Source organism: Megalopta genalis, chromosome 2, assembly GCF_051020955.1.
Source record: "Megalopta genalis isolate 19385.01 chromosome 2, iyMegGena1_principal, whole genome shotgun sequence".
Taxonomy (NCBI): Eukaryota; Metazoa; Arthropoda; class Insecta; order Hymenoptera; family Halictidae; genus Megalopta; species Megalopta genalis.
The window spans coordinates 34845121-34872522 of record NC_135014.1 but is presented as its reverse complement, the minus strand read 5'-3'; the positions used below and the strand labels follow the sequence as shown (position 1 = coordinate 34872522).

Sequence of the window (27402 nt, the reverse complement as noted above, 5' to 3'; positions counted from 1 at the left end):
TTTTATAGTTATCGTTAGGAATTTAGGAATTTTTATCGATAGCTTATGTTTATGAAACGCGCCATTTTGACGCGTCGCTTATTTTTTAACGTACGATGATTGAAATCGTCTAGATACATTTATAGGGAATTTATTCAAAGTCGCTGAAAGTCGGAGATAATGTTAAGGAATGCGAGATTTCTCCGAGATTCCAGACAACCTAATAAATTTTACGCGTTTATAATACAAATTGCTTGGCGAAATTTCAAACGATGAATATATTAAAAGAATTTAAAGACGCTTATGTATTACTTTCAAGTAACTAAAATTATTAAAGGGTGAAAGAAATTTTTATTTCATTTATCTTTGGTGCAGTCGACTCACTAGAATAACAACGATAAAAATAATAATCATTAGTTTGCCATCAAGTTGGCCCCCGGAGCTCGTTTTACCGTTTCGAAGAAGTTGTTCGCCGCAGGCCAGTTTGTCAGCAGGGTTCTGTTGAAAACGCGCGAGACCGGGGAGGACTAGCAATTTTCGGAAAGTCTAGGCAGTTGCAGAACAATTTCCATCGAATTCGATTACGTAGGAGAAGCCAATTAAATCTCAGGGGAGGGAAGAAATTTCTATCGGCACGGCGGCAATTCCGAGCTAATCTACCGAAGAGTTGCGATTCCCTAATGAGCAAGACTCATGCGATTAAGCGCGAGCGGTCTGAAACTGCGGGCGCAAATTGGATATGAGGGCATTAAGCACGATAAGTCTCGGTCGAAATTACGTAACGTAGAAACAGAAGTAATTTATCAGCTTAAGCCCCTGGATAATCGTGGTTCAGCTGGAGACAGGATCGGAGAGGAAATAGATAGATACAGAGAGATAGAGAAAGAGAGAGATAGAAATAGTGAGAGAGAGAGGGAGAGAGAAATAGTGAGAGATAGAAAGAGAGAGAGAGAGAGAGAGAGAGAGAAAGAGAGAGAGAGAAAGAGAGAGAGAAAGAGAGAGATAGAAATAGTGAGAGATAGAAAGAGAGAGAGAGAGAGAGAGAGAGAAAGAGAGAGAGATAGAAATAGTGAGAGAGAGAGGGAGAGAGAAATAGTGAGAGATAGAAAGAGAGAGAGAGAGAAAGAGAGAGAGAGAAAGAGAGAGAGAGAGAAAGAGAGAGAGATAGAAATAGTGAGAGAGAGAGAGGGAGAGAGAAATAGTGAGAGATAGAAAGAGAGAGAGAAATAATGAGGGAAATAGTGAGAGAAATAATGAGAGAGAGAGAGAGAGAGAGAGAGAGAGAGTAGTATGCAGGTTTTCGAGTAGAATGGTGGCTCCGCGGCGAGCTTCGCGCTGTTTACCGGGCGGCAAATTGCAGAAAAGTTTCCGAGGACGGGTTTGAACTCGAGCCAATTGTTTGGAGAGGAAAAACGGCGGTCCGCGCGGCGTCGAGACGCCTGGCGACGCGTCTTCTTCCTCTTTTCCTTTTCTGGCGGTCCGCTTTGCACACGGCCCTTCCCGAAGAAGAACTTCTGATTCATGGATGTTGTCCCCCGACTCGCATGAAAAATATCCCGAAGTTCCCGATCAAATTTCGCTCCGCGAACCGGCTAATACGCATTTCCATTTTAATCAAATATCACCGGATAAGCTTGAATTCGCGCGAGCATCTGCAACCTATTCGTTACACGACGGGAACGTATTCCGCGGGAACGTGATGCCGCCCGATGGAAATCGGGTCGGAGCCAATAAAAATCATTTTCGTACTATCGGCTCGACTCCAATTATTTATTCGATGAATTATACGGGGCCGCGCCAGCGCGTTCGATTACTTTACCCAATGTTTTTGCTCGTCTGCTCTCGGCGACCGGAGACGCATAAACTGGACGGTTTTTGAATTGTTAACCCCCATTTTTCCCCAAAGATATACCGCTTTAATCATCGAAATCAGTGACATACTTCGGACGAGATGATCGAAACTTCGTCGACCGTGATTTTATGCATTTATGGCAAAATTAAACAGTTGTCATAGAAAACGGTAGAAAGAATAAAAGAGTTCCAAGATATCAATGGAGCACTTTTAATCCATAAAAATAATTAAAGACAGAGCGAACGTGCTATTCGGTTCCTATTTCTTGCCATTGACGCAGACAATTTTGATTTTTCATAAAAATCCGCATGACGACTTAGTAAATATGTATCGTCCATCGATTCAACTGTTTCAAAAAATTGTCAAAATTTCAATTATCCTTTCGAATAAATTATTTAATCTGTCCACCGTAATTTGACCTGTTTCACTGTCGAATCGATACAACTGTTAAAGAAATCGCAGTATAAGGGGTTGAACAAGGCATCCATGAAAAATGGATTTATCGAATCAACCGCGTTAAATCGTTCTCATGAAATCGGTGCTCTTCAAATATCTGCTGGAAGGACTTTTCATTTGTCGGGGACTTTGTATTTCGTTTTAATTGTACCGTACTTACGAAGTACCGTATTGGTAAGGATCGGCGCAGCTGCCGGCAATGAAAACAATTTTTAATTGAACATCGTCCCCTCTCTTAATTATTAAACAATAACTACTTCAAAGCAGTAGACAGCGATATGCGCAAATTTACATTCCGAAGCACAGGTTCAATTGATCGATGAAAATACCTGTAAACATTATTAAAACGTTCGGATCGCGTTAAACGAGGGTTCGCGCGTTCGCCGAAAAATTGGCCTAAATTGGCTTCCAATGAAATTCAGCGGCTTCGAGGTTTACGGGATGATGATGATGATAAACAAAGTTACACGTTAAACCCCGCGAAGTTTGCATAATTCAGGGAAAACATTTAAGTGCCAGCGGAGCCTTTGCGCGGTGTCGGGTGAGCAACGATAAATTCGAATTAATTAAAGGCACGCGCGTTACCGCGGTAAATCGATTCGCGCGATAATTTACAAGTTCCCGCGACGCTACGGAATAGGGGACGCGGAATATGGGACGCTTTTGGTATAATGAGGTTCGACACCCGTTGGATGTCGGGTCCCGAAAAAAAGCCGCTGATCGAATTCAGCCGGCACGTAAAAAACGGCGCGCGATCAAAGACCGTGATCGGCGTAGAAAAAATCTGTTCCGCCCCGCGAAAATTTCCGGTGCCGGTTAATTAATGAATCGCACGGTTTAATTAAAACGCGCGATACGGTGACACGCCGAGCCGAGCTGGGCCGCGCCGCGTCGCGCCGGGAGCCGGTAATTGATCCCGTTGCTCGGCAAAGTAGAACAGAAGTCTACTCCCGCGTGACGTTTAATTTCGCAATGCGATTTAGATGCAGCCAATTAAATGCGCCCGGCGACTGTATCGGGTTCTACAATTTCCATAAACCGAGGGAAGATGCCTGGAATTGGACGAGCCCGTGATTCCTCGAACGCCCGGCGTTCTGCAACGGCGATTTAGCCGATATTAACCGAGCATCATCCACCAACTAATTCCAGATAATTGCGCTGAAGGTTATCAGAAAATTTTCGGAGCATCGTTCCACTGCAAAAGCACTCGGCGATCTCTTTGACGTGTTTTTTTACGCTCTCGATCGCTAGCTTCAATCGTTCCGCGATATCGAAGCAGTTTATTTAATGAACGGGCGCTTGACTATTTTTGCACTTTGTGGATCCCAATCAAAGGTATTGGGTATGTTTGAGCGTGGACATTCATTTTCTTCGAGAAGCTATTTTGGTTTTCATTCGTTTGGTGCTCGGAGGGTTAAATTGAAGGCTTAGTAATTTTATAGTATAGTATAGTATAGTATAGTATAGTATAGTATAGTATAGTATAGTATAGTATAGTATAGTATAGTATAGTATAGTATAGTATAGTAATTTTATAGTAGAGATAATAATGTAATTGATTAAACAATGTAATATTTCTGTCAAAAAATAGTTTTACCATATCGAATTTTTGCTGTCCACAAAATGGCTTGGACCGCATCTCCCAAAATGGCGTCTATATCGAAACAATGATGCTCAACCGACGCGAATATCTTTTTAAAAAATTACTACGCTATTAGAAATTCACAGTCGATTAAAATGTTTCAAGTAAAAAATTTCTTCAACATTAATATATGTATATAATGTCTGATGTCCACAAAACGACATGAACCGCGTCCATCAAAATGGAAGATGCTTGATCACCGTAAATAAATAAAATAAACTGTTCTAAAAAATTTCTACGCCACCAGACCTTCAAAGTTCATTAAAAATAGATCGGGCAAATGTTCGAGAAGCAACGCGGAAAGCTGGATACACGGATCAGTGGCATCCGCAGTTTGAATCTCGTGCATTCGATGGTTAATTCGACTCGAACGCGTCGAATTCCTTTTCTAACGCGATTCCTTTTCTAAAACCTGCTGAATGGACTAGTCGACGGCGGTTTTTCTCATTCGAGCACCGGATTAGCGGCATTTTAGGGCGCCAGACGGCGAAACGAGCCGCCACGCCGTCAAAGGAGTCAACGTTTCGCAAGCGGAAAGTCGACGCCGCGTCCGCTTCGCTCTGCGCCGCTCTGCTCGGCTCTGCTCAGCTCCCAACCGAGCCGGGAGGGTAATGAGCGAGAGCCGACGCTCGACGCCGACGTTTTGCGTTCATTCAGACCGTTTTATCCGATTACCGCGCGGCGAGCTCTTAATTAACGCGAAACGGTAACGTTACTTTCGAAAACGCGCGCGCCCTCCGGCCAGAAGGCTTCCTTTTTCAAGCCGATTCGCCGACACGCGTCGACGGATGAAAACCCCCGATCCTCGTTGCCTTATCAAACGGAACGTTCCCGTCGACGAACGCGTCGGCCCGACGCGATACAACCTCGGTGTCGCCGGCAATTTATGCGAACCGCTCGTGGAAACTTCCCTTTTTCTTTTATTCGAGCCGTCACGGCTGTTTCTGTCATCCAGAAAATCGATTTTCATGAAATTAACGCGAAGGAAAGCTTTCACGTCATCGTGTTATGGTTGTTTACATCATTTTCTGGGGTGAAAAGATTGTTGTTGTTGTTATTGTTGTCAGTCGTTCATTTGCAAGGAAGGAAAACAACTTTAATAATAACCTTAAAATTGAAGATTGAAATTATGCATTTTTGAACATCTTACTTTGCATTGTCCTCTTGTTATTGATCGTTTAAAATTGCTTTAAAGCGATTCGACTCGTAAAATCGTTTCGAAATTATTCATCTTGCAAGATTGCTTTAAAATTATTGATCTTGTAAAATTGCTTTAAAATTATTCAGCTTGTATAATTGCTTTAAAATTATTAATCTTGCAAAATTGTTATAAAATTATTCACATTTTAACATTTTTCTAAAATTATTCATCTTGCACGATTCCTTCAAAATGTTTCAAAATGATTATCTAATGTTACACATCTTGTAAAATTGCTTAAAAATGATTAATCTCCTAAAAGCGCTCTCAAATTATTCGCTTTATAAAATTGCTAAAAAATGTCCTTTGGTCGCGTATCATTCTTAAATTGACCACGGAGGAAGTCACCCGATTCAAGATACATTTCGAGCTGAGAAATACCGAGACCAGTAAACGAGGGTGCCCCGTTATAAATACAAAGTCCCGATGGTCTCCGATTCGACGGCGAGTAGTTTTCGCTCGAGCCGTCCGTGAAATTCGTTTCCACGGGCCGAAGAGGAATCGTCGTTCCATCGAATAAATTCCGGTTTAATCCACGGTCAACGATCGTGTAACCGCTTTTCTGCTGTCTCATTAATATTATAGAGAATAGAAAGCCGGTTCTCCCTCCGAGGAGAAAAGTTCCTCCGAGGCGGTCCCAGGTCGCGTCTCGCTGAAAATCGAATCGCAGGATAATAATCTTGAAACTCGATTTCCCCGCGTCTCCTTCGCCGTTTTCGCCGCTTTCTCAGCTTTCTCCGTCTCGAGCCGATGCGAGACCCGACAAAAATGGGGCAATAACTGCGCCGCCGTTGGTCAAAAGCTGCGGCTCCCTCAGTCTCCCCCTCGACGATCAAGTGATTTCGATAGAAATATCGATAAAAGGCTGCTCGGCGATCTACGAGCACTGTCTCGGCGGGCCGCGAGCCGAACTGTCGCTATCAATGGATTTCTGATCCCTTCAATCGCGATTCCACGATTAATTGTTCCACAAGCCATTTATACAGATCATTCAGGCGTAGAACAATTCTTGGACTATGCTTTCAGCACCTTTTATGGAATTCAGGTGTACTTGTGCAACATTTTTCAGCTGGTTCCAATTGTTGGAATTATTTTATTTGGAATTATTATTTCGTTCTAATTGCTGGAATTAGTTCAAAAATTGTGCACAAGTACACCTGAATTTCGTAAAAGGTACTGCAAGCATAGTCCAAGAATTGTTCCACACCTAAATGATCTGTATAAATAGTTTGTGATCTGTGTAACGATCTACAAAAATCGTTCTAATTGTTTGCAATTTCACAATTAATTGTGAAATACAGAACAGTTCTCGACGATGTTTGGACAATACCTTTGAGTCTGTATATGTAGCATTGTTTATAGAATTCAGGTGTACGTGCGCAAAATTTTTGAACTAGTTCCAACTTCGTTCTAATTGTTTGTAATTGCACAATTAATTAAGTACCATACAGTTTTTGATAACGTTTGGGCAATGTTTTCGAGAGTCTGTATATATAGTATTTTCTATAAAATTTAGGCGAATTTGTAACAAATCTGTGGACTAACTTCGTTCCAATTTCTCGCGATTCCACGATTAATTTTAATTTTGATTAATTTTGATTTTAATTTTAATTTAATTTTTAATTTGGAATTTGTAATTGTTTATTTACTAATAATGCAATACAAATATGATACAGTGTTTAAACAGAAGCACCAAGCGGATATAAAATGTACTTTGCGTGAAGAAGAGTAACTGTATGTGAAGTCGCGGAGATACTGTCTAACTGATCGTCTTCTAGGCTGATGAACGCCTCTGTAGTTCTATGGGAAGTAGCTCGCACTGGAACGTGCAGTCCTTTTATATTATTCCTTGAGGTAAATTCCAGGTAATTGAGAGTCCTAAATGTATACCCGCTTTCCCGAGAAGCTCGGGCTTGTACCTTTATTTATTGCCCCTATGTATGCATGTGTGTGTGAGAGAGTATCGTCGTATATACCAACAGTCCAATCCAATCATTTTCGGAAACCCCTTTAGCTTCTGCGGTGTTATAGTCGATCGATTAATTATTCTTGCGATAGAAATAGACCTGATTTCGTCTTCACCACTATAAATAGAACAGGATCGGGTAACAGGTTGAACAAAAGTGGCCGAAAGGGATTTCGTCAAAGCGTCCCCCGCGAACACGCGAACGCATCAGATGAACAGTATCATTGTACGCGTGGGTGGAACCATGCCAGCATAGAATCGCATCCGGTCGGCATTCCGTGGCCGTTTAGGTTCAGCTCTAATGATATCCTCTGCCCCGATACCGTAATCCGGCAGTCTAACCGTCGTAATTTCCGTAGGATACGGCGAACTACTTTGGTAAACATTGTAATAAACCGGGGAACACCGAGAACCCGCCCCCGTTTCGAGCGTAATTTATCGTTTACCTCTTGGACGGGGGAAGTTCTTTTTTTCGCCGGGGAAGAGGAGAATAAAAAAGGAAGGCGAAGCAGAGAATTACCGCGGCGAGTATACGACGTTTGGTTTACGATGACAGCGGCGATATAATACGCTCGGGATACACGGAAAATTGTTATTTATCCGGCGGTGTTTCGTGGCTCGTTCGTTCCGTCACCTGGCCGCGTTATTCATCGCGAACTACTATCTCGCGTAACTCCCTCGTTCGGACTTGAATTGTTTAACGGCCGTTTCTTCTTCGGTCGCCGGATCAAACGATTTTACGATGTTCCTTTTATTTTCTTTTGTTCGGCGCTCGGACCGACACGACGCCGACTCTGAAAAGCCGCCAGCGCGCGAACCACGGAATGGTAAAAATTAAATGGCGGACCGTGGACGATAACATTTCTGTCGAATATTGTACAATCAATAAACTCGACAAATATTTACTTTTTACATACAGTGACCAGTGAACTAAAATTTGGTTCGAAACACCGCGCGATGCAGTTTTTATACAACCGGTTTTTTTTCTCTTTTACACAGATGCGCCGGGTATTTACTTTGATTTCAAGCACGACAAGTAAATAAAATAAAACTTCAAATATTGTGCAATAAAATTGTTGTTGAAGTCTATATTTTCACAGAGAGGTTCGATCGAATAACTGCAAAGATAGTCTGAAATTGAAAAACGGGAAAATAAGCTTCTCTTTTGAAATCCCCGTGTAATATTTCAATTAGTAATTTTTTCTCTTTCTCGTTTTTACCGTTCGTGGTATATTTATTTATGCAACGCTGTTAAAGTAGTGCATTTGGGTATCTATTAATGCAGAAATAAAGTACAAGGAATTTGTGAAAGAATATTGCTGGAACGAAAATAATAATAGTAATAATAACTTTATTTATCGACGTAATGAAAGGCAGGATCTCTGTAGAACAATTATTGTTGCGTATTCTTCGTAAATAGAATTACAACAAAACGGAATAAATTACATCGTAAATGTATCTTTCCATTCTCAATGTTAGTAAGTTAAAAGATCGTAAACCAAGCGTTGAAAATGATCTATAAAAATGTCAATTGTTCCGAAATAAGAAGCTGAAACATTCGTTGAAGAATTTATGCACGCGTGCATATTAAACGCAAGTAATTTTGCATAATTATTGCAACGCGATTCCGCGGCTTGTTTTCAACTGTGTTAAATTCCAGGTCGCCGGTGGATTTCGTTGAATTTCTCCTCGAAATTGATCGACGAATGAGCGAAATCGTCGGTTAAAAAGCGAAATGTTGAATCGTCCCGACTTTTTCCACGGGAAATGAATGGCGCGGGTTACGTTTCATCGCGAGCATTGTCAGACCGCCCTCTCTCTCTCTCTCTCTCTCTCTCTCTCTCTCTCATGTACACGCACACTCTCCAGAGAGCCTCCATATCAATCCGGGTAAACTTTTCGACGCGCGCAATTTATACTGTTTCATTCATGGGCCGCGGCAACATTAATCTCCCTGAGAGATTGTTGCCCGCCGCGAATCACGCGATATTAAGACGCGCGGTCGGGAAGTTGCGAACTTAAATCATCGAGCGAGTCGCGCTCGAAACCCGAGCGGAATTCTCGCGTCGGAAATCTTCAATGGGCGTGTTTATGCTGCTGCGACGATTATTAACGAAAATTAAGTTCACCTTAATTCTGTATTTCATTGTAGCCTTCACGCTGGATTTCCTAGGTGTGAATTATAATTTGTTAACACATTCGTGGCTTTCGTTACAATACTACGAAAGAAAAATGCTTTACAGATGTTCGCTGTTGTAGATTTTATTTCTGCGTTCTATAGAATATATTTTACGAATTTAAATTTTTCAAATGATCTATTGACAGACAGAATTCGTTTGATGCACGTTCCATGCGTTTAAGTCGAAAAACGAATGCATATCAAAAAAATTAAATGATTTTATATTATATTACAATAATTAAATGATTTTATATTATATTATATTATATTATATTATATTATATTATATTATATTATATTATATTATATTATATTATATTATATTATATTATATTATATTATATTATATTATATTATATTATATTATATTATATTATATTATATTATATTATATTATATTGTATTGTATTGTATTGTATTATATTATATATGTGTATACTATTAGTATAACTTTATATAAATATTACAGCGAGTAATTTAACTTCTACAGTATCGATCGGCACGCGTGATAATACGATTATATTTTATCACATAAATCTATAGCTTTCCGAAGGGTAAGAACACGAACAGTACAGAATACAATTTCGTAGAACGTTGAAAGAATTGTCTCCAGCTCGATTGAAGGAGCAGGTGCCAAAATCGTCGGGGCTGTTTCCCAGCGAATTGTCGCGCGGCTCGACTTTTTTTTGTCGCGGCGAGAAATCTGTGGCCCGCCTAAATTACACAGCGATACCGAGGATGTAGCGGTGGACAAAACGCGTCGAGAATGGGAGGGCACGAGCTCAGCGAAATTCGAAGAGTCCTGGCATCGTTACCAGGACTTTCAAGTGGGTCGACACCGGACGAGGGGTGCGGGGTCAGAGTGTTTTTCGTCGGAGGGGCCGGGGGGAGGGGCAAGAACCACCGCGCGATGTGCCTCGGAAATTTATGTGTCGCTCGGCGCCGCAGAACTATGCGAAACGCCGAGCCAGAGGCAAAGTGGTCCTCGAGTCCGGGAGTGGCTCGAATTTGCCTGCTGTGTTCTACACAACGGCTCGCCTAACGCCCGGGATCGAAGAATGTTCTTCGCTTTCTACGTTATATTCGCGCCCTTCAGCATTTATGCGATACAGTTTACCCCGAACCTCGTAACTTTTGTCGTGCAGCAACGGGAGTGCACCAGATTCCTGGGACGATAACATTTCCCGAATTTTATTTGGACAATGGACCTTCTGGTACCACCGATTTTCACATCGGACTTGAAAAGCTTTATATCGCATCGGACTTTATACCGCATTCTTCGATTAACCCATTAAATGCCACGACGATTCTCATTTAGGGATTTTGGAATTTTACGTACACCACTTGGCGCGAAGAATATATCCGATGCGTTTGACAGTTTAATGTCATTTTATATGTGAATATTGTTTATAACAGACGGTGTGTATTTTGGGTTTCGTTTCTTTTCAATTCAGAGTGAACAAATTTGGAAATCGTCTTTAAGTTGAACACAACAAAATTATCATACTTGAAGCATGATAGTTTTGCTTTGATTTTTATATTATAATTAAATAGCATAATTTAGAGATTATAGTAACTATGTGTTACTTACTCGGTCTTTAGTTTTTCATACAATAAAATTTTTCTTTTCTTTTATTCATGCAACCTGCCACAATCCTGATTGGGACTTTTTAATAACTATGAAATATTTTAACAACAAAACATAATTTTAATGTAATTATATTGCTACACAACTTTTTTTGCATATTCATAACTTTTCTCGTAAAAAATTCCCCCCAAAAAATTGGACAGTTCGTATCACATTTTTTGATCGAACATGAAAAATGTTTCGGATTTTTATACCGCATTTCTTGATCAAACTTAAAATTCTTATATTGTATTATTGCACATTTCCTTGTTGTATTAGATTGTTAAGATATTTTAAAGAACGCTCGTTTCAAATAAAATCGCGAAACGAATACAAACAATTGCTTAAAAATTTTCGAATAATTTAATTCGACTTCATTGGAACTCGCTAAGAGACACAATAACTCAATTTCATGCGGTATAAAATCAACGGACGCGCATTTATTATTTTCTTTCTGCGGTCATAATTGATTAATTTCGCTTTAAGCAAAAGCATCATTTATTAATTTCATTTTAAGCACTGAAATATCGACGCGCGCGTATCCATTATTTTTTAAACAGCCATTGTAACGCGTTGTTCAAAGGTACACAATTGTTTCTCAGAAAACGATCAACAGAGCCGAGGAATTCCAATTATCGACGCAGAGAGAAACCATCCAGCAGAGTTTTCGCATTGATTTGAAAGCATTAGACGGAGCGTTCGATGAAGGTTTTCGTTGCCGTTTCGAATCCGATGTCCTCTCCTGTCGAATCTCCGTCGAACAAGAATTCCGATTGACCTTCGCCGGGGTCCGCGGAACGTTCAATTCTCATTGTCCTCGCTGATCACCGCTCCAATTTCCTTTTTACGTTTAATGAATGACCGAGGAATCTCGCCGCGGCCGGAGTGGTCGCTGGAACGCTCGCGAAAATCCTTTCTGCGAATCCTCCGCCGTCGACGAGAATCTTTTTGAACTCGGAACAAGCCGGGTTACTGGCGCGACCGTGCACGCGAAATTATGAAATTCATTAGCGCGTCGATTATTTTCACGTTCACCTTGAACTCTCGACGAGGAATCCCTTTTCTCATCGCAGACGATCGCGGGCGTGATCGAGGCTCGCGAGAGACCGCCGTGGAGGAAAACGAATAGCGGGATTCTTGTTGTGGCAGGAGAAAAAGTTCGGCTCGCAATTATCGAGGAATTAGAACGGCCACGGGATTGCCGGGTAACATCGATTTTATGGATTCCCCGGTTATATTTTAATTCGGGACGGCGGCGGGCTCGCGCTTGCCGTCTTCCTTCTCCGTTTATTTCCGCGATTCGAGCTTCTTTTATTACCGTTTACATTTTTCCTCTCTAGGTTACCGCTATCTCGAACACGCTCGACGATTAACCGACCCACTGCTTTTGTCGTTTTTAGAAAATCGCTGGAAATAATGATCGAAACGCGACGCGTTTTAACGCGGAAAGATACGAACGGTCGCGACGCGGCGCGACGCGATTTATCCGTGAAATTTATTTGCCGCGACGGACCAACGAATATTCATTCGACGAACAATTTTTATGTACATCCGACACACCAGCCTGGGAATTAAATTGCCGGTAAATCACGACGTTCCAGTCCGGCCATCAGTCGGTGCTGACATTTTTTCCCGTTCTATTCGCGAGGCTTTTTAGTAATTGAATAATTCGCGAGGACGTTGTGGATAATATCTGCGGAAGACAGATCGAACAAATCGCTAGTTTTTGCTGCGAAATTTTGTGCGAATTATTCGCGAATCCAAATCGAAATATCCCGAAACGGTAATAGAACGAAACGATATCTGCTTCTTGCGCGTCTTCGTTTACTTTCATCCCGGAACTTTGATAACGGAAGAGACAAATTTTGTTCCATGTTTTAAAAGAAATTAATGATTAATTTGTAATTCCTGATACTATAAAAATGTCTTTTTCCGAAATTTTTGTACGAACTTCTTCGTTCAAACACTTGTCGTAATAAAATTCGTAGGAAGTTTAAATAAATCCGATCTTGTTATTGTTATAAAATAATACACATTAATCACGTTTAAAGCTCGATAGCTAATTTCCGATTATTGAGATGGTAAAAATACATTCGCGAGGAATTTATTCGATAAATTTGTTACCTGGAACAAATAATACAATATAAATCGTTAAAATTCCGAATAAATACATTTGTGGAATAACATAAAATAGCCGTTTTTATTGATCCGCGGATCTAGCGTTAAACGCGACCATAATACCGATACTATTTATTAACGACTATTTATTGCCTCTGTTTCTTTGCTTTGAGGCAATCATCGCAAGCGAATGTTCCCCGGACTCGGAACAAAATGATAAAATGTTTCATTTTCATTTGGATGTTGCCGGATCGGAAAACATAATATTTGGAGCGACGAGGGTTTGCGGATTAAATTGCAAAGGAACCGTTTCGACACGGTTTGCGGGACAACTGGAAAATATTTGTCACTAACCTGCCACGTTTTCGAGATCGCCACGTCGTAGGTGGGCGGCGGCGACACCATAGAGGGGACTACGTAAAAAGGTCGCACTCCGCTGTGCGCGTTTAATTGACTATTTCCGATCTCGTTGACGCTCGAGTTCGGCGTGTCTGGGATCGTGGCGTACAACGCCTCCGGTATAGTGTCCTCTCGAATCCCTCCGCCGAGTATGCTAGATCCTGAATCTACGCAACATTGGAAAACAATTTCAGAATAAAAGTGTCGCGGAATAACGTCGGCGTCGTCGAAAGTTCATTAAAGCACGCTCGCTACCGAAATTGAGAGACCGCTTGCAACCGTGAAATACGGGCGGAAATGATGTCGATTTTTCATTGACGTTTCTGCGATCCTGTTTCGACGTTTTATCAAGTGAATCAGTGAACAAAATATCTGATCTACGATCGCTTTACGAGAGGAAATTTCTATTCCCAGAAATCGACGCTTTATTTGCCGACAGCTTTCTAACAGTGAACAAACTGTTTTTATTATTGCAACAAGTTTTTCTGAAATTTGAGATAAAATTATCGAGTTACGTTTATATAGAGTCGTTAATAGATCGCGGATTTTTATGCAGAAGAAAAATTATCGTCGTTAATTGCAAAATGCTGGAACTACATAGACGTTCATTTCATGCTTTTACAATTATTAATCAAATTGCTTAAATGAGCCGTTTATTTTGAAAGTGGCATAAGTCACATTTTTTTTTTTTTAAATGGAAAGATACCGTTCAATTGTAATTAGTGTTACCATTAACTCGATTTTTTTGAAAAAGTGACTTATGCCACTTTCAAAATAAACGGCTCAAATGTCCGTGCTGTTTTCCATTTGATCCACTCATTTTTGTCACAAATGGATAAGATCCGCAGTCTAATTGTTAAGGAACCTCTTAACAAGCTTCTTTGGCAAATAAGGTGTTCCATAAAGCGTTCGACAAAAACCGAAATAATCAAACAATTGTATATTATCTTGTAGAATGTGAAGAAAAACATTTCCGCAGAAAGAAGAGCAAATCGAAATGAAAATAGAATATTCAGAATTTTTCTTTAGCACCACATTTTAAAATCGACGATTTCTAGCCATTTGCGCCAAATTTTACAATTTATGATTTTATTAATTTCTTTTTAATTCTAGCTTTATTACAATAAGTCTCTCCGATAGAGCACGGTTGAATAAATTTCTCAGTTCAAGCACAGATTCTACGAAAAAGAACGAAAACTCTAAATAAATTGAAAATTGACAGTAATTTTTGTGTGGATTGGGTACATTTTTCGTAGGATCAGCTGAGTCCCGTCTTTTTCATGAAGCAACTCACGTCGGTCCCTTTCAATGTTCGGTATGTTCGCCGTTAGAATCGAGTATGTTTCATGGTTACCGATGTAAGTGTAATGCGATTCCGCCCTGTCGGCGCTTCGAGTCCTCCTCGAGTGATTCAAACGCTTCTCGTACTTGCTGGTCTTCGTGGTCTGCCTTCCCTGGTCGACGACCGAGCTACTGCTTCCGGTCTCGGAGCTTCTATTCTTCGAGCGTGCCTCATCCTGCTGTTTCTTGCCGGACCGGCCCTCTTGCTTGCCGCTCTTCGACTTCGATATCTTGATCAGCTTCTTCGCGGACAGAGAGCTGTTCCGTGATTTCGGATGGTCGACCACCACCCCGCACTCGCAGGCTGGTGCGTTTTCGTTAGGCATTCTGAAACAATTACAAGCCAATTAGTCGACAATTTCGATCGTCGGGCGACAGACATTGTTTTTCGGCAATAATTTATTTCTATTAGATTCAGTTTATTCGACTGTTTATTCAAATTAAGTCGATTTAGCATATTTGCGTTCGTATTTATTTAGTCGAGTCGCGAATAACTTCCGCTTCTTTATCGGACATTTATTTTGCTTTCTTTTTTATTCATTCTTTTCGCTTTTTTTTTAAATTTTATTTATTTCGAACCCTTATCTATTCAGCGGAAGCAAAATCTCGTTTGCCCCGGCGACTCGTAGTGGGTAGACACGAACAATAGATTCTACATAGCTGCATCGGAAGTTATTTATGACACGCGGGACACGCGTGAAGCGGTTATCATTTAGAGTACACATAACAGAAATGAATTTGCACGCAAAGCAAATAGGCACGGATGATTCGGTATCGAAACAGTAGAAAGGGCCGTTCGTGGTCAGACACGGGTACGATCTCGTCTAAACCCCTAAACTCGTCGGGATTACGGTAAAATATTATTTGAATTGTGCCAGAATACGGTACACACGGATCGAGAGCAAACAGCATTCCACCGGAAACACGAACGAATGCATGATATCGACACTCTCTCTCTCTCTTTCTCTCTCTTTCTCTCTCAGCCAGTAATGCCGGTGTATAATCTGCCGGAATAACGTAACGCGTTTCGTGGAATCGCGTCATGTAGCCCACGGGCCGAGAGCCATTAATAACCGGACCATAATGGCCACTAATTGGAGTCACTTCGAAACGTTTACCCTCGAATACGGACTGGTGTCGGCCGTTCGAATCTGTGTGGGCGCGATTAAGGCCGCCAAGAGATCAGATTTTTTGCGAAAACCTGTCGCTACTGCGAAACTTCGTTCTGCACTGGAAAATGAAATTTCGGAAATTTCCGATATCCGTTCATTCGCGAGCGCGCCGCTTCCTCTATCGTCCTTATCAAAACGATTTAAAAAAGTGATACATTTTACTTCTGTTCCACAGAATTGCCAATTTTATTTTTTCTAACGATGCACAGTCTGGATTTTTAGATCGGCATAACGGTACACGCTGAAGTATTGTGATTTGCATAATAATCCATGACTGAAATTATTGGAGGAAGAAGTGCATTTTTATCGAGCTTGTGATTCATACGATTACTTTAGGAAATTCATATTTTGTGTAACAATACACAATTTGGATTTTTTGGTTTGCCTAACAGTCCGATGAAATTATTAAAAGAAGTAAAGCATTTCAATTGAACTTTTTCTTCACATAATCACCTTAGAACATTTTTATTCTGTATAACAATACATAGTCTGGAATTTTAGTGTGCCTACCAAACCAATGAAATTATTAAAAATAGAGAACCATTATTTAATGAACTTTTGCTTCACGTAAGTTCTTTAGAAAATTTATATTTTGTATAACAATATACGGTCTGAAATTTTACTGTGCCTAACAGTCCAATAAAATGATTAAAAAAAGGAAAGCATTTTTATCGAATGTTTGCTTCGCATAATTACCTTAGAAAATTTTGATTCTGTGTAACAATATACAGCCTGCATTTTTCGTTCGCATACCAATCCAGAAAAAATGGTTAAACAAGGAAATTATTTTTCGTAGCAATCCACAGTGTAATAACAACTGCAACAAACAATACTGCCACGGAGATTATTGTTCCGGGACTGATTTTTACGCCAGCTAACGGCAATAAATATTCCCGGTTGTTTTCCCGGGTAGTAATGAAATATTAAGTTAATTAAGAGAAAGCCGTGTCTGTGGAGCTGGGACAGCTCGAGTAGTTATTAGCAGCGACGTTACAGCCGAGCACACAGCCAGAGGAGGACGATTGATCAAACATAAACATCACCAGACCCCTCCGCTTTTGAAACTATCAACGGGAACAGCTATCCAGATGATAAACTCGTCTGAATGCCTCTCGGAGCGTCTCAGACGTAGCAATAAATCGATAATCGCGGATGAAGACGGCGGGGACAGGGTGAGACGGGATGAAAAGAGAAAGAGAGAGATAGAGAGAGGTGAGAGAGGTGAGAGGGAAGAGAGAGAGAAGAGAAAGAGATAGAGAGAGGAGAGATAGAGAGTGGAGAGAGAGAGAAGAGAGAGAGAAGAGAGAGAAGAGAGAGACAGAGACAGAAAGAGAGAGAGAGAGGGAGAGAGAGAGAGAGTGCACAGCCGGCCCTGTTCGGTTAATTATTCGATTCTCGGGAAAAGCCTCCGGCCCTCTTTTCATCGAAGGGTACGGGGAAGCTCGAAATCAAAGGCAGTCACTTTGATCCGAGATTTAAAGGCGTGATTTACTGGAATCTGGAAAGGAGTGGCTTTCTTTCGTTCCTGCCCCCTTTTGTAACGCGCTACTTTTCTGGAACAATGCTACCAATCCTTTTACACTGCTCCACGGAGCCCCTCCGCTTTTTCGATCATTTTTCTTTCGACGATCGGGATCCGCGTCTTAACGTTATCGCGTTTCCCAGACCCCCGGATTATAATCCTAACTGTACCCTCGTATTTTATATTTTTTTTCGTAGGAGAACTTCGCCCTCAGAATAGCCCATTTGCATGTCTGAGCATTCGCGGGGTTATACCATGTGCGCGACTAACGTTCACCGAAACTGCTGTGTAACTTCGGAGACTGTCGATAGATTCCATCGAAAAATATACGACACGTTCTCAAACAATTAAATAATAATCTGCTGATGTTTGGTATCGATACACATTTAACACAGTTCGTCTTAGAAAAATTCTCAAACTTTGCCTGTTTCCGGAAAATAATAAGACGGTCACGTCGGCTTCTGAATTAATTGGCATTTTTAGTTAGAAAATATTGGTGCGCATAATCGAGGTAGATAGTGAAAAGTGATTCGAATACGAAATTGATATGTCTATTGGTTTCATAACAAAAAAATTCTGGAACATCGCCTGGTTTATGGAAAGCAATTTTTCGAGGCTATAATAATTATAATACTACATAATTATATTATTATGATAATCTCGAAGCTACCGAAGCGTTCTTACTGAAAAATATTCTCTGCGTTCTCGAAATAAGGATGAATAATTATACAGAGTTCAACATTGATACGATTATTATTTTTGCCTGGAAAAATTCCTGGACTACTACTTTACCATTTTCACCGTTTTTATCACTTGGTCCCGTTTTTATCATTTTTACCATTTTTACCATTTCTACCATTTCTACCATTTCTACCACTTTTACCCTTTCCGCCCATTCCGAACGGCGAGAAGCTTCCTTCGCCGCATCGCCGATTTAATTAACCGTGGACGGTAAACGGCGGTGTGCCGCGAGGTCGCCGAGAACGCAGACGAACGCGGCAGGATTGACGTGCTCGCCTGGGTAATTTATTAATGAAACGAATCGAGCGCTCCGACGATTCTTTCGCGGCGCCGGGCGACATCGGGGGAACGGTGTCCGGGAAATTGAGCAACGCTGCGAAATGCCAAATAATTACGTGGTCACGCGTAGCTAATTAACGGGCGGAATTAATTAGAAAACGTTTCCGGCGCGACCGTTATCTGGCGGCGGCGCGGAACCGGCGCCGGGATCCCGTTCTCTAAGCCGCTTTTCCCCGGCGACGCGAGAAAAAAAGTGGCCGATTTTTCGATCCCCGGCCGACAGAGAGAGAGAGAGAGAGAGAGAGAGAGAGAGAGAGAGAGAGAGAGTACATTACTCCGCGGGCTGAGATTTTGCATAAGTTAATTGCGAACGGGATTATACACGGGTATTGGGCGCAAAGAAGCACGGGGCGACCGCGGGAATAATAACGGCGGATCGGAAGTTTCGAGGGCGGTCCGTTCGACAGCCAAAAATTAAACGGAAAGCAGATTATCGGGGCCGCGATCCGCGCGTTCGCCGCAGACGCCTGAGACGATGACAAGGTCGGAAACGAATTCGAAACTTTGAAATTGAATCCGCCCGGGGAACGGCGTCATAGGCGGTGCTTGAATTTTAAGGCTCGTTTCCCACGGAATTTATGATCCCGCGGACAGAAAAACGGACTTCCCGCTGGAAGATGCCGCGAGTAATTGGATGTGTGAACGGGGAAGAGGCGCGGAAGTATGATAAGTCAGGCGCGAGAGAAATTAAGCGCGCCGGCTAGTAGAGAAGGTTCGTTGCGGTCAGGCGGGGGCGGCAGAGAGAGACTTTCATATTTGCTCCCGCAGACGGGAATTTTTTACGCGAGCACGATCTTTTGGCTTTCCGCAGCGGGAAACGCTGAAATATTACCGTGTTTCTATAGTTCTGAAATATTACTATATCGCCGTTGCACGCTTATATTTTTATTCCCGTGCCGTCACTTTTTTTCGATCACATTTTGTCCAGATTAAAAGTGCGGCGAACCAAAGCACCGTCGCGGACGCGTTCGTAACATTTGTTATACTTTCCACATTTATTATAATATAATTGCTTCGTACTGTTTTACAAATTAGGTACAAAAAAGAAAGATGAAAAATGTCCACCGAACCGCGGTGTGTCAGAGAAAAACTTGGAAAGCGTATCGGTAACGTTTATTGTTGCGTCCAGAGACAAGGGCCATAAAAAGGTCCCACCATTGGGGAAACCCTCTCAGGCCCCAACAAGGGTCAAGGCAGACACCCCCCTCCAAGGGGTGATTCGTGCCTTGACCAATAATAAACAATCTACCTCCATCCACGGGTGCTCTTCCACGACTTTCCAGCGTTGGAAGAGCATTCTTCCACCAGCGCTCGCAGAGAGTGCAACACAAAAAATAAAGTTCTCTAAGACTACTAGAGACCCTTCCACGTCATTAGTTTGCCGTAGGAAGCGCGAATCGAGCGTACAATAGTTCGGTCGCGCATGTACGTTAGGCGACTAACCGAACGTACGGACAAAACATTTATTACAGAATAGAAATTAAGCAATATAAAAAGGACCTTTGCGAACGGATTTATGGCTTTTAAACGAAAGATTTATTTGAGCCGAAATTTATCGTATGCGTGCTTCATACTATCGTACGAACACTGTCAAAATACAGGGTTCCCCGGAAAGAATCATCCGATTTCAAAAATTTATATTTTAAAAAATTACACGCAGAAAATTATAATTCAAACACGAATATAACGGGAAAATGTGTGAGTTTTTGTTTACAAGTGTTCAATATGACTTCCTTTCGTTACACGTATGATATCATTGCGATATGAAAGTTCTTGCCAAACACGGTGTAATGTATCTCTGGTAATTGTTTGTACAGCATCACAAATGCGTTTTTTTCAGTTCATTTACACTTGTAGGTAAAGGTGGTACAGAGACAAGATCCTTCACAAATCCCCAAAGGAAGAAGTCGCATGGGGTTAGGTCGGGTGATCTCGGAGGCCAACTGTGTAGAACCATATTATCGGATGAACTGCGACCAATCCAACGGTTTGGTACATGAGAAAAAAATAATAAAAAGTAAAACTCGCACATTTTCCGTTATATTCGTGTTTGAATTATAATTTTCTGTGTGTAATGTTTTAAAATATAAATTTTTGAAATCGGATGATTCTTTCCGGGGAACCCTGTATATAAAACTTCCACCGCGCTGTGCCCGAGAAAAAGTTCGGAAAAGCGTGCTTGCCGTTGATAACGTTAATCGTAAAACAAACCTGCAGCCGTCCAAAGGACCTTTCCATATACATTCATAACCGTTGATCAAAAAGGTTCGTTTGGCCTGAAATTTCTGATACGAGAACGTCAAACTATCGTGCGAAAACACGGTAAACAGATGAAAAATTCCCGTGGAGCCGTCGTCGCGCGGAAAAGAAATCCCGTAAGCTGCAGCGACGCTTCATTAGCGGTGTTTATCGACAAGGAAACCTCGATATTGCAGTGATTTTCGTCGGGAGCCAGCAACAGATTGAGGCAGAGGGGTGTAGCTGTGAACGTTTTCGCTCGGTTTATCGCGTCGTTTGGCGTTGATGAACGCGGCTGTTTGTCCTGCTCGGCGACAACAATGATCACGTCGGAGTTTTGGTGCTGGGGCGGGCGTCGACGCTGGTTCCTTCGTGATCATCAAGGACCCGGCGAATTCCGCTTCGGGAATATGCAAGCGACGTTGATTGCAAATTGGAGGGAGTCTCAAAGTAGCTCGGGATCCCGCGGTTAATCCTGAAAACGTTCGGCCCTGTAATTCCAGACGCCCGGCACACGAGACGACACGCTCGTCGCACCGTCCCGCGATACTGCCAATTTCGGATTAATTGAAATTCAAGCGCGGCCGGCGCTGTCAAAAAAGCGCGTCGACGCCCGGCTGACACGCGATCACCGTTGCCCCGCCGCTTTAATTGCGTTTCGAGTAATCAGCTTTAAATACAGAAATTCCGGCGCGTTGGATCTCCCCGCCGGATGTTTTGTTTTATCCGGGTCGTTTCCGAGCTTCGAGCTGTAACCGTGCTCTCAATATTCCGCAACGCGCCGTTCGTCTCGCATTTCGGCGGAATAAGTTCGCCGTTCGTTTTTCGTTACACGAAGCTGTCATATTTTCTCTCTGTTGCTCCGATAATTGCAATTCTTGCTCAGGCTTTCTCCTCAACCGTTCGACGTGCCGTTGTATTCATTTTTACCGTGAAAAACTGACTCGACTCGTTCCGGAATTTATTTGCATAATTGCTGTGCTATTGTTGCTTAATCGTTCCAGTGTACAGCTTCTGTGTATTTGCTAAGCGCTTTTTTATTTATTAAGCAGCTTTTCTACTTATTGGCTGGCTTTCTTGCTTATTAGCAAATGATCCTGAACAGCGCTATGAATTGTTATGCGCTTTCAGTGTTTCGTGTTTGATTTTACACCGACGTTAACTACTTTCAAAGTTCTGACTGCAAGGAATACATACAGGGTGTTCCAAATAACCTACCGAGCGATCAACGAAATATATATATAAAATAGTCGTATTTTCCCCTTCGAAATCGACTAACTTTTGTGAAGAAATGTGTTGCGCTTTTTACAGAAATGTATTGTATTCGAAATATTCTGATTAACGTTCGGTTTTCGAGGCACCCCAATAAGCTGTTACATATTAGTTTATATTATTTTGTTTTATATTAGTTAAAATAGACATTTGTTCAGATTTTGGGCGAGCGTTATTACAATAATTGCCGCAAGTAACGCATATATTGAATAAATAACTCGTGAACGTACCTTTACAGTCTGAATAATCGTAAATTAGAAAATTGACGACCCGAAAGTTAAACGTTTTCGTGCAGACGACAGAATTCGTGGGAACGACGAATTTAGCTTTCCAGCAAAGTCCTCAGAAGCCGCACGAAACAGCAATGTCGAAACAAACGTGGTAACAAACGTCGGTAACGAACACGATAATAACGCCCGTTATATTCGGAACGTCTGATCTGGCTGCAGCCAGATAATGTCGGAGAAATCGCGAGACGTCTCAGTACCGAACGGAATTAATACCGGCGAGTAATCGATGAAATTAATTTTCCAACCGGGAACACGGCGCGCCCCGGGTATAATATCTCCGAGTGAATCTGCCTCCGATGCAACGGCGGGATACACTCGCATCGAGCGTTGCAGCGCGGTTCCGCGGAGAGAAATCGGCGCGCGGAAATGAAATTACGCGGCGCGCTGCGAAATGAGCTCCCGGAGACCTTAGTTGGTTTCGACGACGAACTATTCGCCACGGGTCCCCGTTAGTATTCATTCCGGGTTGCCGCTGGCAGCCTCCGGCCAACTTTCGGCACCGGCGTCAGCCCGCGGAACACCTTCCGTCATTTCAAAGACTTTGACCGAGTGCCGGCGATCTATCAAACCCGGCCGACAGCTCGCCGATCCTTTTGTTTGGACGCCCATTTACTCGATCATTCTACTTCAGCCTCGCAACTCCGTTTCCCAAGGAATTATCATTCGCCCCCGGCACGCCCACCGTCGGCCGGTCGCATCCCGGAGACAAATTGTTACCGCGCAAGTGGAGCGGGACTGCCTTCGATCAGGCGAGTGGCTTGTGAAATGTTAGCTTCGCTGGAACAAACGATGTTCTTTAATTCGCCCGGCACTCGTCGGACGTTACGCTTCGACGGCGACAGCGGACCGTTGCGCGGTAAAAGCTTGCACTGTTCCAGTGGAATTGGACGACGTGTGGTCGGACACTCGAGAAAATGATATAACGAGATGGTCTCGGGAGCGTCGTTCGAAAGAGAATTATATAGCTATTCTGGTTCGTGTTGTTGACACTGTGATAAAACATTGTGTGATCAAATGGAAGAAGAATTACGAATTTCTGGAATTTCGCAATATATTTCATAAATTTGGTGATTATTTTCTTTGCTATTCTTACAGAAATGCACTGTTGAATACAATTATAGCGTAGACAAATTTTGGATAAAAATCGGCCAACTTCGACTGATGATAAGTCCGCGACAAATCGTCGTAGAATGATGACCCTTCCTTTAAATTAAAGCTTGAAATCTCTACTTTAAAATAGTGTTTCTGGATTTTTATTTTAACGCACGTTCATCATTGTAACTTTTTAAAATGTGAGGCAATGCTTGTCGTATTGAAAATTGCCAAGTTCAACGAAATGCATGGACTTCGTCAAATTTTCTTCGGCGTTGCCGTTTGCAGTCGAATGAAGTTCGTTCTTTCCTCTATAAGTTAAAAGAAAATAAACGTGGCTGCGATTTTTTTTCGCAAAGTTACATCACTTCGAAGTAATCCTTTTTAGCCTCACTTTTATAGCCACGCATTCACAGCCTCACATTTATGGTCTCACATTTCAAAGGTTACAGTGGTACGAGTGAATCAAACTTAAAATCCAGAAATACTGTCTTAAAGTAGAGGTTTCAAGCTTCAATTCTAAAAAAACAGTCTTTATCCTAGGATAATTTTTCGCGGAGTTATCGTCAGTCAAAGTTGCCTAATTTTTATCCAATATTTTTCTATGCTATAATTTTGTTGAGCAGTATATATAATGTTAATTAATTTATTGCCAACAGTTTAGTTACCTGATCGATTCTATTCTATTGGAAAGTTATAAGTTTACATCAGTAATATATAATATAATAAATCAAATAACAAGTAATTAGCAAAATGAATAAAATAGAATATGTACGAAATAAAATTAAAAAGTATTAATACAAAGCTAGAATAATTAATATATATATATATATATATATATATATATATATATATATATTCTATGCTATAATTTTATTGAGCAGTATATATAACGTTAATTAATTTATTGCCAACAGTTTAGTTACCTGATCGATTCTATTCTATTGAAAAGTTATAAGTTTACATCAGTAATATATAATATAATAAATCAAATAACAAGTAATTAGCAAAACAAATAATTAAAAAACATATAAATACACAAGAATAAACAAATTATAGGAAAAATTTAAAAGCATATACAATATTGTTCTTGAAAACAATATACACAAAATTAATTGTAACATTTTCCTTTCTTGGCTGCATCGATTACAAATTGCAAGATCGACGCGGAACGATCAGCCAGATCGGATTGTGCAATTCTCGGATGTTGCAGGGTGTGTATCGCTAAAGAAAGTGGCAGACAATTGCCGGCGAACGTGAGAGGGCGGAATTCAGTTTTAAACAAAGAATGGGCTCGCGAAATTGGAAATAGGGGTTGAAAGGGTATCAGCGATGTTCCGAATAACTTCTTTTTAATCTCTCGGGGGAGGGGGAAAAAAGCTTGATGTACGAGAGAGGAATAGGTATCCCTTTCGATTCGACGGCGATACGAAAATTGAATTGTGCCACCGGCGTAGGATGTCCTCGATGTCGCGGCAACCGAAACGTTTCCTCGCGAAAAAGTTTCTCCGCCTCTCTGTGCGCGCGTGCACGTGTACACGACGCGCCTGTGTGCGGCCGTACGTGCGAGCGGTGTATTCAAGAACGGAATGAAATTTACGCGTGAAAGAGAGAAAGGATCCTTTTCCACGGGAAATCTCGAAGTGGGATGGGAACGTTGCCCCCGGGACTGCGACGGCTCGACGCTTCCTTTCAGACATTTACCTTCGATTTAACGGGTTTGTTACACCGTAGAATTCCGATCGGTGTGTTGTTCGATCGTTTGAACGTAGCGCTCGGAGAACCTTACGGTAAATTAACCTTCTTTTCGATCGAGTCTGTAACACGGTGTTCCTTCGGAGAAGACACACCTTGGGGAATCATTCTTTCTCACGGTAAAATGGAACATTCTTTTGTCCAAAGAATTCGATTATTGTTGAATTTTGTGGTTTTACCAGTAGAACAGGTTAACGCGTGGTCAGACATGTTTTATAAATTTGAAATATATATATATATATGCAGGGTGTCCCAAAAATGTCTCCCAATCCGAAAGTAGGGGATGCCTGAAGTCATTTGAAGTAACTTTTTCTTCAGCGAAAATGCGATCCGCAGCTTCGTTTACGAGTTATTAACAAAAAACAGTGACCAATCAGAGGCGAGATCATTTGGCGCGAGACGGCCGAGCCAATGAGCGGGCTCCGTGCACTCGTTGGCTGGGCCGTCTCACGTCAGCCGAGCTAGCCTCTCATTGGTCAGTGTTTTTCGTTAATAACTCGTAAACGAAGCCTCGGAGAAAATTTTCGCGAAGGAAAAAGTTGCTTCAAATGACCTCAGGAACCTCCCATTTCCGGATTACGAGACATTTTCGGGACACCCTGTATATATATTACAGAACATTTTCTACGAATAAACAAGCGAGAAAGATGCAGCGAAGTTCTGTCGCGCTAGAATATTTAAGAAATGTATTGAAGATTGTATAAGTAGAAACGGAACATCATCGTCACGGTAGAAAAATGTAATAAAACTTTTGGCTGCGTAAGTCGGCGTAACAAGTGGAATGAGATTACACGAAAATGTTCGCAGGAAAATGTCAAAGTAAAATCATGCTTTTGCATATTACGTCAGTAGAATAAGACCTGCAATGATGAGACAGAATGAAAGTCTGTACAATGAAATAAAATTATCGTTAGAACGAGATGCTCCGTGATCGAATAAAATTCCACAGTGTCCGTGATATCACGATGAACGAACAAGTTCAAACAAAATTTACAGAGACGGGGGAGAAATGGATGCCCGAAGGTGAAACCGCTGGAAAAACGGAAAGAGCGATGAAATCAGTAAAACTAATAAAACGAGCGAGCGTGTGCCGGGGAAATCAGTGAATTAATAATCGCACAATATACGAGCAAACTGTGGCAGTAAAGAAGGGAAGCCGTTGGAACATGAAAATATACGACCGGACGAAGTATGGCCGGCGAGAGTGGTCTCCGAGAAGCAGTTACTGTTTCATGACGCGAAAAACGATGTTCCGGGGGATGCTGGGAGCCTTGCGAGCTTCTGTCGTCCAGCCATCGACAACCAGAACCAGCTTGCGGAATCCGGCAGTCGGATATAATGAATAACGCATCTACCGTATTTCAGCGATAAGAAATTTTTAACTCTCGCTCCGATTCTGTACGAATGCTTGAAAAGTATTGAAACAATGGTCGATAGGAGCCGTTAATTGAACAAAATTAAAATCCGCGTGTTTATGAGGATATCAAAGGTTACTAATTTTGGTCACGAGCGCGATATTTTTCATTTTGTAACGTACCTTCTGTTCGCAAAGTGAAACGTGTCAGTGTTTGATCGGACAAAGTGAAATCACGAATTTGAAATATGTTTGAAAGTCCTGTAAAATAATGTATCGCAACGAAAATTGTATCCGCGTCTCTCATGAAATTTTGAACGTGTAATAATGACCAAGTAGAATGTGTTCGCCACTAATCAGACGTAATGTGATCACGAACTGAAAATATATTTAAATATCGGGAAGAATATGATACAAATAAACGAACATTGTGCTCCTCTTCTCTCGGAGAAATTAAAAATGTAATAATAATGAGGTAGAAGCTAATGAGATAATATAATAACATAATATAATCACGAATTGAAAATATATTTCAAAAACGAGACGGATATATTACGCTACAAATAAATAAAAATTGTGTTTCCCCTTGTCACAGTGAAATTAAAAATACAACAATTATCAAGTAGAATGTATTTGTCGCTGGTCAGACAGAATCAAATTACGAATTTAAAGTTACATTTAAAAATCATGAAAACCATATCGCAACACGAACAAATGAATATCGTAGTCTTTTTCTCTCTTTAGAAATAAAAAAATGTAATACCTTTCAAGTAGAATAAGTCAGCCACTGACAATACATCGACTGTTTCCTCGGAAACAAACATACCGAAACAAATTCGCAAAGCAAAACTCAAACTGCCGAAGTGGAAC

At 41.4% G+C, this 27402-nt stretch overlaps 1 protein-coding gene across 1 annotated transcript in view; it reads right to left on the bottom strand.

Moving 5' to 3' along the window:
* The window catches only part of LOC117225398 (uncharacterized), a 101274-nt gene that overhangs the window by 10728 nt on the left and 63144 nt on the right, over positions 1 to 27402 (bottom strand). The window contains exons 2-3 of the mRNA XM_076519245.1: positions 14771 to 15084; positions 13372 to 13583 (exon numbers count right to left, since the gene is read on the bottom strand). Coding sequence (XP_076375360.1) covers positions 13372 to 13583; positions 14771 to 15083 — 525 coding nt within the window. The 5' untranslated portion in view covers position 15084. The remainder of the gene's footprint in view (positions 1 to 13371; positions 13584 to 14770; positions 15085 to 27402) is intronic.